This window comes from Rhinolophus hipposideros (assembly GCF_964194185.1).
Source record: "Rhinolophus hipposideros genome assembly, chromosome: 21".
Classification (NCBI taxonomy): domain Eukaryota; kingdom Metazoa; phylum Chordata; class Mammalia; order Chiroptera; family Rhinolophidae; genus Rhinolophus; species Rhinolophus hipposideros.
Window position 1 is genome coordinate 39,658,124 of NC_138067.1, and position 21,022 is coordinate 39,679,145.

The 21,022-nt window shown below is 51.9% G+C and overlaps 1 protein-coding gene across 3 annotated transcripts in view; it reads right to left on the reverse strand.

The window, feature by feature from the left end:
• Window positions 1-3,316: 3,316 nt before the first annotated feature.
• Window positions 3,317-21,022, reverse strand: part of GRIK5 (glutamate ionotropic receptor kainate type subunit 5) — a 53,267-nt gene continuing 35,561 nt past the window's right edge. For all 3 annotated transcript variants that reach the window (XM_081030859.1, XM_081030858.1, XM_081030860.1), the window contains exons 14-20: window positions 20,733-20,842; window positions 20,048-20,221; window positions 11,891-12,056; window positions 10,416-10,641; window positions 8,572-8,700; window positions 8,359-8,480; window positions 3,317-4,311 (exon numbers count right to left, since the gene is read on the reverse strand). In XM_081030859.1, the coding sequence (XP_080886985.1) occupies window positions 3,883-4,311; window positions 8,359-8,480; window positions 8,572-8,700; window positions 10,416-10,641; window positions 11,891-12,056; window positions 20,048-20,221; window positions 20,733-20,842 (1,356 nt within the window). In that variant the 3' untranslated portion in view covers window positions 3,317-3,882. The remainder of the gene's footprint in view (window positions 4,312-8,358; window positions 8,481-8,571; window positions 8,701-10,415; window positions 10,642-11,890; window positions 12,057-20,047; window positions 20,222-20,732; window positions 20,843-21,022) is intronic.

Here is a 21,022-nt window from a genome sequence, read left to right on the forward strand (position 1 = left end):
CAAGCACAGTCCGTCACACCAGCTTGTACCCTTACACACACACTACATGACCCCATTACGCAACCCGAGACTCAGGAACACATACAAATGAAATGCACATAGCACACACCCCATCACACCCTAACAGAATCACAATCGCAATCATAAAGTGCCACGTAGATTAACACACCCTGAGAACACACCACCAAAGACGTACACATCACACACTCCACCATACCTGGCCTTATTCCATCTCACAGAGAGACCCCCAGCCATGCAACCCATGGACCCAAGAAACAACACACATCCACACCCAGCACTATTGCACACCACAGGCCTCACACTGCCTCTAGACACTACAGGAGCTTTGTGGATGCTGTTGCACGCTCACACAACATGCAGACGCCATCACACATGCTCTTCACCAGTATATCTGGACATGAGCAAAGGCCCACAGTGCAAATTGGCAATTTGTGGTTGCTAATTATTAATGACAGACAAAATGGTGCACACAAACTCACACATGGCACAAGTCACGGAAACATCACACGACACCATCCCACACATCTCCCAGGCTGCACACGTCACAGATTGCGGTGTTATCACATACACCTTTGCTGCATTTCCAACACATCCCAATGCCCTCACCCATATACCACACACATCTCACCTTGGTATGTGTGTGCACACAAACACACACAGCCAGCACCCCCACCCTGGGCCTGCCACATACACACAGCACCCTACCAGCCACCCACTGAAACCCAAGGAGTCATGGCCTCTCACTCCCACACCCTTGCTCTATGGGGAACACCCCCTCATAGAGCAAGAGAGCAAAAGAGAGCCTGTCCTTATAGCTTTCTCAGAATGTGGTTGTCCTCCCCACTTATGGGAGTGGAGGGCATAGGCAAAAGGCACAGAGTGAGCTTGGTGCATGGGTGGCGGGTGGGGAAGATTAAGGTCAGGGAAACATGTGAAAGGCTGAAGGCCAGAGTGAGAGACATAGAAACAGAGACAGAGATTCAGAGCCACAGAGATGGGCATGGACAGGGAGAAAGAGTAGGAGACAGAGAGTCAGCGTCTTGGCTTCCCAGAGACTGGGCCCAATCCTGTACTCTGACCCATCCCCATCCCTCCCTGCTGTTCCTTGTTGCCACGGTAACAGGAAGGCTGAATATGCAGCAAAGGAGGCTGGGCCTGCAGACCTGGCCTGTCTCCATGGAGACTGGGGAAAGGGGGAGCCACATCTGCTAACCTAGGTAGTTGGCCCCCAGACTGCCCCCCCAACCTTGCCCCCTTCCCAGGGAGGAGGGAGGGCCTGTCAACATATCATCCCTTCCCTCTTCTGACCCTTGGCCTGCAGAGATGGGCCTGGACCATGGGGAAGGGTGTTGGGGGGACAGAGAAGCCTAGAAGTGCCTGGATCCCAGGAGATTCTACGCTCTCTCCTCCTGTGCTCTAGCTGCGCTCAGGGAGAACTCAGTCCCCCACACTCCACCCCAGACGCAGGCTCCTGTCCCCCCTCATGCACTCCCTCCTCAGACACAAGGCTGGTGAGACTGATGACTGTGCATTGTGCTCCCAGCGCGAGGTTCTGCGGAAGTTGGGGGGGGGGGAGAAGACTTAGGAAGGTCACAGGGATGGACGGGGACAGAAGAGCTCGGCACGGAAGACAGAGACATAAGAGAAAGAGACACACAGTTCAGAACCAGAGAGAGGCAGATATGGACGGACGAAGATAGAGACCAGCAAAAACAGAGATGAGAAAACAGATGAAGGGAGACAGAGCAACAGAAGTACTCAATGAAGGTGACAGAGACACAGGGATACAGCCAGGCAGAGCCACGTTTGGCAAACTGGAGGGACTCAGAGATAAAGACTGGGGAGACTCAGAAATTACAAAATGCGGGGGAGGGAGACTCAGAAATGGGGAGAGACCCGAGAAGATCAGTGGTGTGGTATTAGGGCTGAGAGGGGGAGAGACCAGAGTGTGCAATTATATTCTAGTCACCTCCATAGACTGAGAGCACAGCCCAAGGGCAGACATTGATTAGTCCGTAAGAGACGTAGACAACAGGGACGCTGAGATACTAGCTCACCCCCACACCTGTCCCTGAGGGGACACACACACAGCAAGTGTCCGACACACAGAAGGGGCCAGGTGGAGACTGGGGGCACTGTGAGCCAGGCGGTCTCCTGGGCTGTGGGCCGCCCAAGGACTGCGAGGGCAGGCAGGCTCTGCGGGGGAGACCAGCCAGGCTGGTGCTGAATGGACAGCTCCTCGCACTGGGCCGCAGGCGCCGGGGTCCGCCCAGCTTCTCCCCCTTGTGTCCTTCAGTCTGGCTTTTCTCACTGCTCACGCCCCCTCCCGCCTCCATCTAGTTTTCCATGGCTTCTTATCTCTCACCTGTTTCAGTTCCACCTCATTCCCTGCTTCTTCTCTCAGCCCCAACTCCCTGGGTAACTCTCTGCTTATCTGTCCCCGCTGCCCACCCCCCTCCTGACCTTCTCCATTCTATCTTATCTTCTCATCTATCACAGTATGTCTCCCTGTCTCTCCCCCTCTTGCCCCATCCTCCTCTGCCCCTCATTGCCTCAATTCTCTCTCCCCTTCTCCCCCATCTCTCTCTCTTCCCGTCCTCTCTCCCCACCTCTCCATCTTTTCCCCTCTACTAGGCCTCGTTTTGGCTCTCACTGTGTGACCTTCACTCGTCCTTTCTCAGCTGCAGTTTCCACAGAAACCTCCTGCAGGGCGGAGGACAGAAAGTAGGCCCACTCTTATCCCTCTTTAAGGGGGTTTCTCACTTCCTCTCTTGGGAGCTGGGGAGGTACATTTTCAGCAGAGACACAGGGTCACAGACCCAGACATATAAAGATAGCCCCATGGATGGACACACACAAATACGCACACAATTACAAAGTCATCAAATCACCCCAGCCCAGGCACACACGGGCCATCGGGGTGGGGCGGGGGGGAGGGGGGCGCCCAGGCCTGCCACACTGAAAGGTTCTCTGCACTCCCCTCCCCCAGCCCCATCTGGTTTCTGTCATTCTGTGTCTGTGTTTCCTGGTGTTTCCCTCTCCAGATCCCCGCATCTCTCTCCATCTGTCTCAGGGTCTCTGTTGCAGCCTCCTTCTGTCCTGAGAGAAGGTCAGTGGAGAGGGGCCAGCTGCTGGGACCCGGGCTGACCTGCTGTTGTGGGCAGGGCCAAAAATGGAGAGCGCAGAAGTGACCATCCAGTCTGTGGTTCTCAGCAGACTCCCTGAGGGGACCAAGTCTTTAATGCCCTCCCCCCCTCCCCAGGAAATGAGACTGGGGTATCCCAAGTTTGGGGGTTTGTTCTTTTTTCTTTTTTTATTCCAACAGGGACTCGGGTGTGGCAGGTGGAGGGAAGGGGGCCCAACTGACCCCCTCCCGGGGGGGTCTCATAGAAATTCTGAGTTTTCTCCCCAAAAAAAAGAGAGAAAGAGGCAAGAGGCGCCAGGGGACACCCATCTGCCGAAAGGCCCTCCCCTCCTCCAGAAGGGAGGGTGGGGCTACGTCAAGTCTTGGAAGGCCTGAGCAGTCTCAGGACCGGGTTTTCCCAGCGAACTGCTTTCCGCTTCCGGGACTGGACCCCCGTAGTCCCTGGCTCTGGGAGTCCTCGATTCCTGCGCTCCTCCGGTCCGCAGTGGGGGGCGGAGTGAGGGGCCTGCGGCATTCTCTGACGAGTCCACTAGGGGGCGCAGGCAGGCTCCGAAGCCGGGCCTCGGATTTCACCGGGAACCCAAGGCAAAATCCCGGCGTCTGGCCCGCCGCGGCACAAGTCTCGTCCCTCGCCCGCTGGGGACGCGGGGGCGACCGGGCCTGGGCGGGCCCCGTCCCTGCGGTCAGTCCGGGCGCCCGCCCAGCCCCGCACGTGGTCACTCGTGCTCGGCCAGCTCTCGCGGGCCGGCGGGGCCGGGTCGTGGCCGGGGCGGGCTGGTGGTATCGGCGGGGGCTCCCAGGCCACGCGGGGGCGCGCCGGCCCCCGAGGCCCGCAGCGCCTGGATGCGCCGGCACTCCTGGCAGACACGCACGTGGGTGCAGGGGGTGGGGGCGAGGGGCCGGGCTCCGCCGGGCGGGCCCGGGTCGTCCAGGAGGCGCTGGGGGCCCCCGTGCGCGCCGCCCGCGTCCCCACCCGCGCCGGCCGAGTAGAGTTTGCCGTTGCTGAGTCGCATCTCGCGGACCGCGCGCAGCGACAGCAGGGCCCGGCTCGGGCCGCCCGGGCGCCGGCGCCGGCGGGAACGCGACGTCTTGCGGCAGGACACCGCGTGTCGCAGCTCCTGCAGCATCTCCTGGCACACGGACACCTGCGGGCGGCGCGCAGGATCACCGGCCCGCGCTCTCCCCGCCGCCGCCACCTCCCTCAGCTCCTCTCCACACTCCCTCTCCTCCTCTACTCCCCTCCTCCGCTCTTCCTGCCCCTCCAAACTCTCCTGCTCTCCCCACCCCACTTCTTTCTCTTTCCCGGAACGCCCTTTCGCCTTTCTCCTCCTCTTTTCCTCTCCCCTCACTTCCCACCCACTGCCCTCCCGGTTCCTTTACCTCCCTGTGCTCTTCCAGTCTCGTCTCTCCACCTCCCAACTCCTCTCTCCTGTGTCCATTCTTATTTGTGTTTCTTCCTGAATCTACCCTTTACCTTCTCTCTCGCCTCGTCTTTTCAGTCTAAATGTTCTGCCTCTAGTCCTTCCCCTCTTACTTGTTTTCCATTTCCTGCCTCTGGTTCATGCAGTCACTGCTAGCCATATTTGTTGAGCGCCTACTGTGTGCCAGGCGCCGTTTTTGGGCCCTGAGGATACAGCAGAGAACGAAACAGACAGCAGTCCCTACCCTAGTGGCGGTTCTATTCCAGTGTGCAGAGGCGAAAAATAACACACGGGCAAAATGTAGATAGTATGTATGCTGATGATGAATACTTTGGAGAAAAATAAAATTCAGAAGAGAGGTGGGGTGTGTGGGAGGGGAGTGATGCTGAATTTCCACGTGGGACAGTTAGGGAAGACTCACTAAGAAGGGGACCTTCAAGTGAAACTGAAAGGAGGTGCTGGGTGAGCAGCATGGAGACTGGCAGGAAGAAAGTGCTGACGTGGGAGTGGTGTGGCCTGTTGAAGGAACCTCGAACAGGTCAGGGTGGATCGAATGGGTGCCCCGGGGAAGAGAAGGAGTCGATGAGGTCAAAGGAGCAATTGGGGGCAGCTCGTGTGAGGCCATAGTCCACTGGAAGGACTGGACTTTTATTCTGAGTCAGATGGGAGCCACTGGAGAGTGTGAAGTAGGGACTGCTGTGTTGAGAATAGACTGCAAGGAGGCCAAGGTCAAGAGCACGGAGGCACTGGGAAAGCTGCTACTGTAACCTGACAGGAGAAGGCAGGGGCTGGGCCAGAGTGGTGGTGACCAAGCAGGAGAGAAGGGGTTGCATTTTGGGTATAGTATTCTGAAGGTAGAGCTAACAGGATTTGCTAAGAGATCAGGTAGAGGGTGTGAAAGAAGGAGAGTTGAAGGGTAACTACACGTATTTTGGCCTGAGCAGCCTGAATGACGGTGTAGCCTGGTGGGTGGGTAGGAGCTCCGTGTTAGGCGTGTGCATTACGTGACTCCCTGTTAGACATGTGTGGAGATGTGGAGGGTGGGGCTGCATTTACAAACCCTGAGTGCAGGGAGAGGTCCCTGTGATACACATTTGGTGGCCACGATAGGAAGCCCCCAACATCTCAGCCCCTGGGGTTCCCACCCTTGCATAAGCCCCTCTGTCTTTGTATCAAGGTTGCTATGTGACCAACAGAACACACCAGCTCAGCTGACACACTGGCTTCTGCCTGGCTCTCTCTTGGATCACTCACTTGAGGAAGTCAGCTGCCACAGCTCAAGCAGCCTTGTGGAGAAGTCTCTGTTGGAAGAACTGAGGCCTCCTGCCAGCTCCCATGTGAATAAGTATATTAATCATGGTCTTTATTTTCTGTATCTGAGGATGTTTTGACATCTTAAAAATCTTGCTGGCCAGGGAGAGATTGCCTCTCCCAAAGGGAGCCAATTCATAGAGACAACCAAGGGGTGAAGGCCCGCCTTTCAAATGCAAACCAACCAATCCTGAGTCTATAACCCCATCTACTCTCTTCATCTACCTCTCACACACCAAGCTGCCCTAAATCATCAGGAACCAAGTACCAGAAATCTAGAGGCCACCCCTCTAGCCCAGAACCCACGAACATTATCCAAACAGCTAGTCCTAAGCTGTTTCCTTGCCCTGCCTTTCCTTTCCTGCAGACACACCAGTAAAGGCTCTGGCCTAGGTTTCTCCCCTCATTCCTCTTGCTCCTACCCAAATCTGGTGCTTCCCCATGTATCCCTGCGTGGAATGTTGCGTTGTGGGGGGGGAGTTAAGCACCATATTTTGCTGTGTATATGCGCACTTTTTTGCCCAAATTTGTGAGGGAAAAATAAGGATGCCCATTATACATGGGTAGTACTCATTCTGTTAAAAATGTTTTTAACGCTTTTATTTATGCTTATGAGTTAAAAGTGTAACTCTAGAAATCAATAATGATATCCGTATGCAAAATAATACCCTGGAATATGATAATTGGTTTTGTTGAACTTATGATGAGCTTGCAATGACAAAGAGTTCTTGGCCTTTTATGATGCGTAAATATCATAAATTTGTTTCCAGTACATAAAATTTCTTGTACCTTGTATCTGTTTTTGTGTTTTGTAATTACTTGTTACATAAAATTTCTTACACTATAACATGTTAAAAAATAAATGCTAAAATTCCTTTATAATGCAAAAAACAAAGTACTTAAATGTAAACGAATAAAAATTTGAATTAAAAGATTAAAATGAAAGATGTTTTCCCTGAAAGTTTGGGCCAAAAACGTGGGTGCGCATTACACATGGCAAAATACGGTGATAAATTCTTCTTTCAATGGCATTGGCCTCTCTATGTGATCAGTCACCTCCATAAATTAAAACCCCACGGGTACATTTTGATCCAGTGAGCCACCCTGGAAGTAGACCCTTGCAGCCCTAGCCGAACCTTCAGCCGCCACTGTGACCATGACCTCACCAGGTGGTTCGTGGTTCTGGGCGTCCAGAACCACCTACCGTAGCTCAGCTGTTCCCAGATTCCTGACCCACAGAAACTGTGAACTGATGTAAGTTGGATGTTTTAAGCTGCAAATTTTGGGATAATTTGTCACGTGGCAATAGGTAATACAGGAATCCTCAGCATACAGACAGTCTTACAAACCATGCAGCTGGATAGGGTCACCAAGGCAGTGGACAAAGAAGAGAAGCAGCTCAGGACCGAGCACAAGTCCCCATAAAGCAGTGGCCATGGAGGGAGGGGGAATGAAGCACGCAGGGAAGAACGGGCTTTGAGGAGAGGTTAAAGTTGTGCCAAAGCACAGTGAGGTCTGAGACTCGGACATGGGATTTACGACCTGGAGGGCACTGGTGACAAGAGTGGCTTCAGTGGAGAGGTGGGGACAGCAGCTGGATTGGAGTATGTCCAAGAGTGAATGGGAGAAGAGGACTGGAAACAGTTGTAAGAGAAGGGGAGGGAGGGGGTGATGGCTAGGTGGGGAAGCAGGGCAGAGAGAGGGTTTTTTGAAGAGGGGAGAAATAACAGCACATTTGTATGCTGCCAGCCTTGATCCAGTAAAGAGGGGAAATTGATGACGTGGGAGGGAAGGAGAGAACTGCTGAGGGACGTCCCTGGGAAGGCGAAGGGGAGGTCAGGACAGGTGAAGGTGCCTTAGCTAGGCGTGTGGATGAGGTGGGGCTCTGCAGGCTCTCCTGACTCTTCTGCTTTTCTCGGGGGAGTAGAAGCAAGGGGGAGAAGGGGCTGGGGGCTGGCGGAAAGAGGGCCAGGTCAGAACCGTCTAGGAGTGCAGGGACACTAATAGGTCTGGCAATGGAGGAGTATTTCTGGGCAGCGCTGGAGGCTTCGATCCTCGTGTGAGAGCAGTCAGCAAGTGTGTTGCTTTGGGCTTCATTCAGTTGCATTCTTACCGCCTCTGTCTATCCTCCTATTTCTTGCTTTCCCACCCGGCCTCTCCCCACATCTTTCTCGCTGTGCGCCTTCTCACTCCTTTCCCCTGCATCCTCCCCTCTAGCCGTGCCCTCTTCCCCCTCTGTCCTCCTCATGCCCGTGGATTCTCTATCTAGCTGGTCTGCTCTCACCCCTTCCCAACCTCATCTACCTCTGGACTCTCTCAGGTCCCCTGTCACATCCATGACTCCCTGGACCCTCCTTGCTACCTGCTTTCCTTTCGCAAGCTTCCCAGTGCTACAGTTTTCACGCAGCTCCGCCACTGGGGTCCCACTGCTCCCTCAACACCCTGCGCCGACGCCCTCACCTCTTCGGACTCTGCCGACCTCCGCGTGGACCATATGAACTCCATGACGGCCACGAAGACAGCAATGATGAGGCCACAGATAAGCACGACAAAGATGCCGCCAATGTTCTCCATGCCCAGCCCTGGGGGTTGGAGGAGAGCCAGGGGTTGGGCTGCGTGGCCGTGGGGCTCCATGGGGTGTCGGGGGGGGGGCACCGAGCGCGGGCGGCTGACCTTTAGCTCGGTGGTCCTCCTCCTTGGGGCACCGGCCCCCCTCCCACCACTTGCGCTTCAGGATCTCCAGTCGGTTGTTCTCCTGAAGCTGCAGGATGGCCAGTGTGATCTCATCCCGGAATGGGGAGCCTGCACCGGGCACACGAGGGTGGCCTGGCCATCAAGGCCCCAGAGCCCTGCCCGCCCAATCCCAGCTGCTTCCTCACCCCAGCCCCTCCTCCCGTCCCCGCTGCGTCCCCACGGTCTGCCTTCTTTACCTTCGAGAAGGATTGCTGATCGCCACCCTCCTTGCAACCACGCTGGGCCAAGCTGCACTATACCTCATGTCACATTTGTCATGGTCCCCTCCCTGTGGCCTCCCCTCACCTCCCCCCCAGGTTCTTCCCCACAGCAGCCAGAGGGACAATTTCAGAAACAGAGTCAGATCACACCTCTCTCGTACTTAAAACTCTCCAATGGCTTCCGGATGCTACGGGACAAGGTCCTTTCCTGGCCTACCAGGGCCTGCAGCCATTGGCCTGGCCACCTGGGACTCCCGCCCCCCGCCCCCCTCCACCCCCCCCTCCCCGCCTGGGGGGCCCTCCTGCAGGGCTCAGCTCCAGCCACAGGCTTCCTGGCTGTTGGAATCCTCCAGTCTCAATTCCACCGAGGACCTCTGCCTCGGCCTGGAATGTTCCTTTCCTCCCTTCACTCAGGGCTCTGCTCACATGGTGCCTCCTCAGCAGGTCTCTGACTGACTTTATTTAAAATGACACCAAGCGCTCTACTCCCTGTCAGTTTCTTCCCCTTAATTTACTTCAGAGCAGTAGTCACCACCTGACATCACATTATAAAGCTGTGTTCATTGTCTGCTTGCTGTCTGCGGCCCTAGTGGAAGGCAGGAGGGTGGGGCACGGCAGCTCCCTGCTGTGGTACCAGCAGGGGCGCATGACGCAGGGCATCAGCCCTGCCAGTGAGTGATTCCCCAGCCACACCGCTCCTCCCCTTAAACTGTCCTTGGGCCCCCAACGCCCCACACTTATCCTCTCCTGTACTTATTTCTTCATTCACTATACTTCTTGAGTATTTACCAGGATCTAGGGACTCGGGATATGGGTGAGTGGGGTGATGCGTGTTTGACACCTACTATGTGCCAGACCCTTGGTTTACGGAAATCAATTCCAGTCTCACAGTGACCCTGTGAGGCAGGTATTACCACTGCCATTTTCTGGATGAGGGAGGTGACACTCTTGCCTGCGGCCAGAGTCAGGGAGGGAGCGGGCACCTGAACACCCTGGCACAGCACTGACTCTGCCACAGAGCTACTAAGATTTGGGGTGATTTGTTAAGCAGTAATAGGTAACCATGGCAGCATTCATCAGCACATGGATGGCTTTAAAACTGCCAAAACCTGGCAACAACATTGATGGTGAGTTTCTAGCACTGAGCCCTGGAAAGGCATGTCCAAGTCTCCCTGGCATATCCATCCCTCCTCCCTCCCTCCCTTTCATCCATCCAAAAACATCCATCATCCATTTCCTGAGTGCCTGCTCTGAACCAGGCTATAGGGTTGGTGCAGAGAATATGAAGTAAGTAAAACAAGGTTCTCACTTTTGAAGGGGCCCTGGGGCCAATGCGGGAAGGTGGCAAGCCTCAGGGCCCACTGGGCTCTCCCAACAGCCCTGTGGGTCTGGAACTGATTGCTCCTAAGCCTGCTTTTGCAGGTTGAGGGTGCAGAGGCTCAGGAAGATGACGTCACCCGCCCAAGGCCACACAGCCAGGAGGCCACCCACAACACACCCAGCCTGTCCCCAACCTGCTCACATAGCTTGGCCTCCTGTGCCAGGGCCCCGCTGCCATCATACCCAATGGCATGCCGATGCCATAGCCCTTGGTGTCCAGGAGGCCCCCGATCTGGGTGAGGTTGCAGTTCAGGCGCCGGTGGTACTCATTCATGGTGGACTCGAGCAGGAAGGCATAGCGGGAGTTGAGGACTCGGGCAATGCCTTCCTCTGTACTCTTGACGAACACGCTAGGCTGCTTCGACTGCATGTAGTTCCACATCCGCTGGTACGTCTGGTACCGTGAATTCTGAGCATAGTGGGCACAAGGGAAAGAGATGAGGGGCTTTCCAGCCCCTGCCTTCCCCTGAGCCCTGTTCCCTGCCCTTCAGGAAGTCTCCCTCAACCTGAGGGAGCAAGGAGACCAGCAGAAGACATTAAGAGCCACGGACAGAGAGACAAAATGGATAGACTGCTCAAGACCAGGTCCAAGAAGTCCCACCGCCCCCGCCCCCCAGCTCAGCCAGGACCCCAAGGACCGAAGGCTTGGAAAGAAGGGACTATGGTTTATTTTTCAACCCTCTTCTCTCTACCATCCCTGGGCCTGGCTCTACCTGACACCAGCCCTGTCTTCCCAGTGCTCTCAGGCCTTACTCTTAGAACCTGGGAGCATATGCTCAACCCCAAAATCTATCCATGGCCCAGCCTGATTCAGAGACCCCTCCATCTATGCCAAATAGGACAGCATACTTCCTACAGGACCTGTGGGAACTTTCTGGAAATGAGAACCCTTGCCCCTACCATCTGAGACCTGCTCTCCCCTCACGGGCCTCTCCTGTGATCTGAGGTCCAAACTCTGCTCTTCCTACGTGCCCCATAGGCCCCACCCAGTGGCTTAGCAACCTCCCAACGCTATTCCTCTGCTCTCCTACCTGTTAAACGGTCCTGCCACCGACCCGGGTAACCTGGGAGTTCACGCTTCCACTTACCTCTTCAGCCAGTGGCCCTTGCCCAGCTGCAGCTTTCTCCAGACCACTTGTCTACCCCCAACTGCCCCAGAAGAAATTTCCATCTCTAAATGGGTCACCCCTCAACTGTTCCCATCACCCCTAACAGGATCCAGTCGCAGCCCTAGCCTGACATTCAAGGTCTCTGCAGTTTCTCACCCAAACCTCCTCACCTGGCTCGTCTTCCTTTCTATTCCTCCCCAGTACCCCAAAATACATAGGGACAAGCTCCCTTCACCTTGAAGGGTCTTCCCCTCCTCTCTGCTGGTCCATTTTGCCAGAACTGACCCTCTAGCAGCCTCCTGGATGCCATTTGGCCTGTCCAGCATTGATTTAACATTAGATCCCATACCTGCCTCTTTTCCCCCATTCCCTGGGCGAAAGTCCAGTTTCCTTCCCCAGCTAGACAGTAGCATGGCTCACGAGAGTGTGAGTGTGTCTTCTGTTCCTCAGCCTCCCTGAGTGTCATGACAATCAGGAGCCAGGCAGCCCTGCCCAGCCCCACCCTGAGCTGGGATCTGACACCAAGCCTGGGAAGCTCCAGGGCCCCACCTGGAAGAAGGTCATGGTGGAGCCGGCGTGGATGGTGCCGTACTCAATGTTGGTCTGGTCTGCCAGGTCATCAGCCGACTCCACAGGCACCTCCATGCGCTGCACGGTGAGGAAGGCAGCCAGGTTGGCCGTGTAGGAGGAGATGATGATCAAGGTGAAGGCCCACCTGAGGGGTGGGAGGGGTGAGCTGCAGGCTGGAGCCATCCTGCCACCCTGTCCCTTTGGCCATGCACCCCATTGATGGTGCCCCCGAGTGACCTGGCTCAGAGAGGCTAAGGGCATGCATTCTGGAGCCAGATTTGCTGTATTTAAATATTGCTTCCAGAGACTTCTACTTCCAGACACAGGAGAGTAAGATGGGCTGGAAATACCCGCCCATTGAGAAAAACTAGAAAACTGGACAAAATATAGGAAACTATTTAAATACATAGAACAACAGGCATCTCAGGACTGCAATCCCTGAGAAAAAAACAAACGAAGTGAGCGTTGTTATTACCCAGGCTGCCAGCCTGATTTAATTTACAGACTGCATTGCCAGGAAGGAAGGAAACCCCAGTCAGGTAATCTCACTGACTGGATGGAGATCAGAGACGAGGAAGACCAAGATGGCTGGAATTTGGGACAGAAGACCCAAAGAAGAGAGCTGCACAGAGAGAGTTCCAGATATCTGCATAGGGTCCCCTTGAGTCTTTGGCAGAGTATCAATCTGTGTACGCACAGGGTGAAACTCTAGCACCAGAGAAGAACAGCTTTCAAAGACAGAACACTCCCCAGGGCTGGAAATCTTTTGAGCACCCTCCTGCCAGAGTGGAGAGATCTCACTGGATACATGAGACATTCAGTAAAGACTCAAAAGGACAACACATTAGAAATAGACTTAGGTTAGACCTAGAATAAAGGCTACACTAGACCTGCCCTAAATGAACTTAAAAACAGGCCTGTAAGGATGGAAATAAACTAAAAGTAACTTAACTGCCTGCAAGGAAAAGTCCAAGGCTCTTTGAAGTGATGCATTCAACAATATAAACAATATAAAATTCACAGTCTGTCATCCAATAAAAACTTACCAGATACAATAAAAAGTTACCAGATACAAAAGCACAGGTAACTGTGGCCCATAATCAAGAATAAAATCGCTCAATTGGAACAGACCCAGAATTGACAGAGATGACAGAATTAGCAGACAAGGACATTAAACGGCTACTATAAATATCTTCAGAATGCACAAAGATATAAAGAAAAACATGAACACAATGCAGAGATAAATGGAAGATATAAACAGAACAGAACTTCTAGAGATGAAATATACAATACCTGAGAAGAAAATTTTACCGGAGGGATTATTAGATGCTATAGCAGAACAGCACAGGGAATGGGAAGAAAGCAAAGAGTCTATCCAAAATACAACACAGAGAGATAAAAAAATGACTGACAATGAGCACAGAGCCTGAGTGGCCTGACGAATACTGTCAGGTGGTCTTACATATGTGACTGGGGCCCCAGAAAGAGAGGAAAGAGAGGAAAGAAAAAATATGTTTGAAAAAGTAATGGCCAAAAATTTTTCCCCCAAATTTGATGAAAACTATTAATATAAACTTGCAGATCCAAGAAGCTCAATAAAGCCAAGTAAGATGAACACACATACACACAAAACACTTCAAGGCACATTATAATCAATTGCTGCAAGCCAGTGATAAAGAGAAAAATCTTAAAAGCATCCAGAAAGGGGGAAACATGTTACACACTGAGAATCAATGAATGACAGTAGACTTTTTGTCAGGAAGTATGCAAGCCAGAAGACAATGTGACAACGTGCTAAAAGAAAAAAACTGTCAACCTAGAATTCTGTATCCAGCAACAAAGATCCTTGAAAGAAGAAAACACATTAACAAATTTTTCATACAAACAAATCTGGGAGAACTAATTGCCAGCAGGCCAGCACTTTAAGAAATGTTAGAAGTTCTTCAGGTAAAAGGAAAACACTAGATGGAAATTTGGATGTACATGAAGGAATGAAGAACATCAGAAATGGTAGACATGTAAGTAAATATAAAAGACATATTCTCCATTTTAAATATTTCTTTAAAAGATATTTATCATTAAAGTAAACATACACACAATGTATTGTGGGGTTCATAAGATAAGTAGAAGTAATATATATGACAACAGTAGCTCAAAAGATGAGAAGGAGAGATGGAAGTATACTGTTGTAAGGGTCTCACATCTTATGTGAAGTGGCTTGCTACTCGAAAGTATTTCATAACAATTAAAGATGCATATTGTAAATCTGGAGAAACAACTAAGAAAAATAAAAGAAGTATAATCAATAAGTCAAGAGTGGGAATAAAACAGAATAAAAAAACTCTCAATAAATCCAAAGGGAGGAAAAGAGGGAAAGGGAAACAAAGAACAGATGGAACAAATAGAAGACAAACAGCAAGTTGGCAGACTTAAATCTAACCATACCAATAATTACATTAAAGGTCTCAATCAGGGATTGGCAAGCTATTGCCCACAGGCCAAATCTGGTTTGCCATCTGTTTTGGTACAGCCCAGAAACTAAGAATAGTTTTCACATTTTTAAATGATTAAAAGGAGATCAAAAGAAGAGCAATATTTCATGACATATGACATACAAAATTCAAATTACAGTGTCAGTGTTCAGAAATAAAGATTTATTGGAACACAGCCACACTTTCTCATTTGTGTATTGTCTACGGCTGCTTTCACTACAATCAGAGTTGAGTAGTTTCGACAGAGACTGCATGGCCAGCAAAGCCTGAAATATTTACTATCTGGCCCAATACAAAAAAAGTTGGCCAACCCCTGCTCTAAGGCCTAAGCACAAGCTGCCTACAAGAAACTCACTTTAAATATGACATAGATTGAAAGTGAAAGGATGAGGAAAAGACATACTATGCACTAAGCATAAAAAAGTGTGGCTATGTTAATATCAAATAAAGATGACTTCAGAACAAGGACTGTTACCAGGAACAAAGACGGACATGATGGTACGACAAAGGGATCAATTTGTCAAGAGGACAAAACAATCCCAAACATTTACGCACTTAATTGCAGAGCTTCAAAATTCATGAAGCAAAAACTGATAGAACTGAAAAGAAAAATAGATACAATTTCTCCACAATTACAGGTGGGGATTTCAACACTCCTTCCTGAATAATTGATAGAACAAATAAGACAGAAAATCAGTAAGGATATAGAAGATGTAAATAACACTATCAACGTACGGGCCCTAATTGCCATTTACAGAGCACTGCACCCATCCACAGCAGATTCTAGGCAAGTGCACACGGCACGTTTGCCAGGAGAGACCACACGCTGAGCCACAAGTCTCAGTAAAATTCAAGGATTAAAATCCTATGGAACTAAACTGGAAATCAATAATAGAAAGATCTCTGGAAAACCCCCAAATCCTGGCTCCATCACTGCCTAGCTGTGTGACCTTGGACTCACCTGTGAGGAAAATACAATCATAGGCCCCTCCTCACTGGGCTGCAGTCAGAGTGAGTTACACTGTGCAAGTGTGTCCTCTCATCCTGGTGACTCAGGACAGACTAGGGAGAAGAGGCACCCACTGACCTGGCTTTGGGACCCAAGGGCAGCCGCTGTCTTATGCTGGCCCTCTGTCCTCCCACCTGTCAGGTGACAGTGGCCAGGCCTGAAGACGGGAGATGCTGAGGGCCTCCCAGAGCACCCCCTCCTACAGCAGACAATGAAAACAGCAGCTGTCCTTTGCTGGGCACTCATGCACAACTCCGTGCTAGGCACTGGGGTAGGGGTGGCGTGGAGGATGAGATAATACAGTCTTCTGCAAAAGAAAACCAAAACCTGACACACAAAGACCCCATCTGACACCTCCTCTCGGGAAACCAAGTCTGCAAACCCACCCTGTGGGTCAGTGTTGTCACCCACTCAAGACAAAATTATTCAGTGGCTGGTAGACACCAGGTACCACCTAGACCCCCAAAAATGTAGTGTGGCTGACTGGTGGGGGGTATGGGGTGGGTGAGAAGGGGCCACTCACCGAGGCAGAGCAGGGGATGACAGATGGGGAATACAATTCGGGAGTAAGTATGTGAGCTCCATTTTGGACAAGCTGAGTTTTAGGGACGCCATCAGGCATCCATGGAGAGGTCTGAAGATGAGAAGGTCTAGGAAGTGTGTTATAAATAGCAAGAGAAGCTAGGGGTGGATGATGGCCCCAGTATAGAGAGTTCTGGTCCCCAAGTGGGGAGAGCCCCCGGCAGGCATTTAAGGACGGTGCTTGCTAAGGTGTGGGGCACTCTGGAGGCCAGACTGATTGAGCGGGGGTGGGGGGCCAGGCTGTTAGTGGGTGGGAGCAGGTGTCGACAATGCAGCCCAGTTTAAACAGGCAACATCTGGTCCAGGATTATTTGAGCTTAACAACTTGGTACATAAAAACCAAAGTATTTTTTGCACGGTTATAATAGAAACTGAAATTTCTAGAAATGCACCTATGATTTAGATCATTTCTCAATAATATTTAGAAGGAAGAACTGGATGATTTCTATTATTTAGCTAGAAGAACTGGATACTGTTTTGTTTGAAACTTTGCCAAGAACTGTTCACTATTTTGGGAACTCATGTCTCTGACAGCACAACCCTATTCATGGTATTTGAGTCATCAAGTAAAAATGCTTGGACCAGCCACATTAGTAAATTGTCACATTCACAGATTTGTTATTTGTATGAACGTACTCATTTGCCAACTATTTCAAATTGTCAAGTCTCAGGTGTTGACATAATTCTATTAAGTGGTCTTACTTCTTGTAATTCCAAACGTATCCATTTTAAGTAGGCGCAGACACCTGACTACTGCAGTCTGTCTTCTAGCACAGTCCTGCCCGAGCATTTATGTATCACTGTCCTACTATTTTTTCATAAATCACTTCCCTTTTTCTCCTTTGCATTGCGGTTAGGGGGTTTTATCGATGTTTTAAATCACATGTGTAGGTAGATATATTGCCCTTGAATTTCATCAGGGTGGAAAAGGAGGTTACAAAACATTTGTTGTAAAAAGAGGGCTTTGGGTCTGCAAACTCTGAAATGTCACTGGTGTGGAGGGGGGAGCTCCAAGAGAGATGGCAAGGGCAAAAGGAACCATGGCAAAATGAAACAGGCAGGCAGAAACCCAAAGGACAGCCAGCAGTTTCTAGGAGGAGGGATTTCTAGAAGGAAGGTGGCTAATGGAGCATTGGATGTGTGAACAAAGGGGTCCCGTATGGAGCCGGGGAAAAGGGAAGCCGAGCTGCTGATTAATCGGGGCTTTCTTGCTAGGATGGCATGAGTGAAGGACAATGGGATCTGAGGAGTTGAGGACAATGACAAAGGAGTAGCTGAAGACATGGCCCAGGAGCCTACCTAGGTGGACATGAAAGCAGGTGGGGCTCAGATAAGAAAGAGGAAGGTGCAAGGACTCATGTCATGGGAGTGACCCAGGGAGAGCCTGGGAGTGACAGGGCTGCTGTCAGAGCATGAACTTAGAGGCACTGATTTCTAAGGCAGAGCTGTCCTGGACAATGACCAGCCCTTGGGTGTGGCTGCAGGGACTGTGGCTCGACTGGACACTGGGGCCCAGGAGGTGGGTCCTGGCCTGGTTGCTGCAGTTTAGGTGGCAACCAAGTGTGGTAGGGTAATGGAACCCACACCCACCACCCCACCCCTGGCCCTGGCCTGCCGAATCACTGGGCCAGGGGCAATTTTGGAGATACATGAAAACCCATTGAAATAGCTGTTGAATGAGCGAATGTGTGAGAAGGAATGTGTGAGAAGGATCGGGGTAGAAACAAGAGTGAGCCCAGGTCAAAGTCTCCAGTGAGGGAGGGGGAGTGACTGGAGGCTTCCTGGTGACAGAGATGGGAAGGGACAGAGAATACCCAGCTGGAAAAGACCTCCCTGACTGAGGAGCAGAAGGAAGGGATGGTCTGCAGAGAGGTCACTGGTCTCCCACCTAACCTGGGGCCTCGTTCAGCTTTGTCATGGCAGGCCTCCTCATGCCCTTGTAGCCGCCTCCTCACACACTTGCCCTCTCTGGCCTGTCTGGAATATTCCTCCTCCCCCTTGGCACAGACTCAGCCTAATGTCACCTCCTCAGCGGGGCCTTCCCTGAGCACCCCATTCTCTACTGTTCTCTTTCATTGCACTGTTTGGATCCTAAGCACCACCGTGTATGTGCATCTGAGACATCATTACGCTAAAAATGTGAATAACTCCACTTGGGCTGTGGGTGGGCAGAAGGGAGCCCTGCCCCCACCAGATGTCAACATCTGAATCCCCGGAGATTTTTTGTTTCCCCACAGGGTAAAAGGGTCTTTGCAGATGTGATTAAGGAATTTGAGATGGGAGATTATCCTGGATTAGCTAGGCAGGCCCTGTAAAATCACAAGGGTCTTTAGAAGTAGAAGGTCAGTCAGAGAGTTGAAGATGTGCTGCTGGCTTTGAAGATGAACGAAGGGGCTATGGACCAAGGGATGCGGCCAGCTTTCAAAAGCTAGAAAAGGCAAGGAAATGGGTTCTCCCGGGGAGCCTCCAGAAGAATCAGCCCTGCCAACACCTTGCCGTTGGCCCAGTGAGATTTCTTTTGGACTGCTGACCTCTGAACTGTAAGATAACAAACTTAGGTTGTTTTACACCACTGAGTTTGTGTCATTTGTGGCAGCAGCAATAGGAAACGAATATCGGGTATAACACTTGAAATGATGCAAATCCCCAAAGGCTAAAAGGAAAAAACAAAATCATCAAGACTCAAATGTTTGGAAGCCAGTGGACCAAGCAAATCGCAAATGACGCCATATGGTGATTAGTCCTGCTTAGCTGGGAGAGAGAAAAACCTGCCACCATTTCGGTTGGTCTTGAACAAGTTTTGAATTAGACAATATCTTTGGGAAACATTCTCGGCATAAAATAGGACGTCCCTGAGTTTCTGTATCTGTTTACTTATTTATTCTCGGCTCTTCTGCCTCCTGACGGCTGATTCTTCACCTGTGCCTGGCACATGGAGAGGCCCGTACAGCACCTATTGAATGACTGTTGAAGGAGGAATTTTGTCTGACAGAAGCAGGTAAGGAAGAAGTGCTCCTTGAGAAGGCCTGATGCCTGGGATTGCCCTGGAGAGGTCACCAAGGGCCTGGGAGCAGGGCTGGGCTCCGGCGGCCCCGAGGGCCTGCTCAGGTGAGGGGCACTGGGGTGGGAGCTCGGCTCAGCCTGGCGCTGCCTCTAGCTGAACGCATGCGCTTTATAAAGTAAATCGCTCCCTCTCCCTGGGTGTCAGTGTTCCAATCCACAAAACCGGAAGAATCTCCCCTGTCCTAAGTGTTCTCAGTCTTCTGTGGTTCTAATAAGGGAAAGGGGGTGAGAAGAGTTACATGAACAGCAGCCAAGCCCAGCTGCTCCCTGAAAGGCAGGGAGAGCAAATGTGAGTGCTTATGGAGGCCAGGCCAGAAAGTGACTGACGGGCAGCAGCGACTGAGGCCGATGGAACAGACACCGACGCCAAGTGGGAATGCCAGCTGGGCGCCACCAGATCTCCCAAATTGTCTAGAAGAGAAACCTGGGTTTGTGAGTGAATTTGCCCAATGTTTAAATGTTGCCAACTAATTTTACAAAATTTTACATTGTGGGCCAGACACCACACATTGTTGGTGCCTGCTTTCTGACATGTAGCTTCTTGGAGCTTGTCACAGGGGCAAAATAATTTCTGTCCAAGCTACTGGGTCCCCATGGAACTTTGAGGGAGCAGGTGTCCCGGTCTGGGCCTCGGCCTCAGGACAGTGAAGGCTGTCTGTGCTCAAGGACTCTAAGCCTGTGTGGCTGCTAGGCAATGTCCAAGAGCGACAGTACCATTGCTGTTCTGATTATGACCCTCATGTCAGCAGAAGCACTTTTCCATAAGAGCCTCACTGAATCCTTGCAACCTGAGTCATGGGCATTTTTATCCCCATTTTTCAGATGAGGAGATTGAGGCACGCAGAGGGGCTCTGGCTTACCCAAGGTCACACAGCTAGTAAGTGGCAGGGCTGGGGCTCTGCTCTCCCTACCCCACCCATTCCCTATCACACAGCTGGTGGGGACAGGGGACCCGCCCAGCCCTGGGAGGACAGACAGAAAGCCTCTCACCAGACTCCGCTGACGCAGCGTGTGGACAGCGCCCGGGGCATGATCTCCGAGCCCTGCTGCATGAAGCCCCCGACGGGGAACCAGAGGCTGTTGCCCAGCGTGTACTGGTTCTCCAGGATGTGGGGGCGTGCCCGCAGGCATGGGTGTGGGTTATACCACTCGTAGGGGCTCAGCCTGCGGAGAGACAAGGGGTGGGGTGGGTGGGTGGGGTCGAGGGGGAGAAAAAGGAGAGAAACAGGAAAGAGACAGAGCCACCATGATCAAGAGAGACAGGAGAGAGACAGGAAACAGAGGGGAAAGAGACAGATGTACAGAAAGACACACACACACAAACATACACACACACGAGGAAAAAAGAGAAAGACATGGAGAGAGAGAGGCGGAGAGACACCCACAGAGATGTAGAGACACAGAGAAGAGGCAGAAAGAGACAGAGAGAGACATAGAGACATAGAGAAAGATAGAATGGGAAGGGGAGAGGCCCAGAGAAAACCACAGAGCAAGTCAGAGCCACAGGGTGAAATGTAGAGACAGGGCCAGGATGGGAGGGAGGGTCCAGAGAACCCAAGGCCCCAAGTGAAGGCCCAGGGTGGTCAAGACAGATGACAATGTGTAGTCAGTCATGAGCTCCCAGCTCAGGCCTCCTCCCTGCCCCCTCTTCCCCGGCAGCAGGCAGGGGACTCACCTGGCGGCCAGGAACAGGACGCAGCTGACAGCCAGGTAGGCGAGAAGCATGAAGAGCCATACAGCAGGGGAGAAGGGGTCCAGGAAGGAGAAGTAGCCAGGTTTGCGGCCCTGAGGGGAGAAGGAGTAAGACCTGGAGCCATCCTGACCTGAGCCACATCCCCAGACACTCCCCCCTGACCCCCAGAAGCCCAAATGGCCCTTCCCAGGTCCAGCCCACAACCTCGGCTTCCCTTGGGAATGCAGGTGTCTGGTCCCACCGCTAGCCCCTGCGTCCAGCTACCACATCTT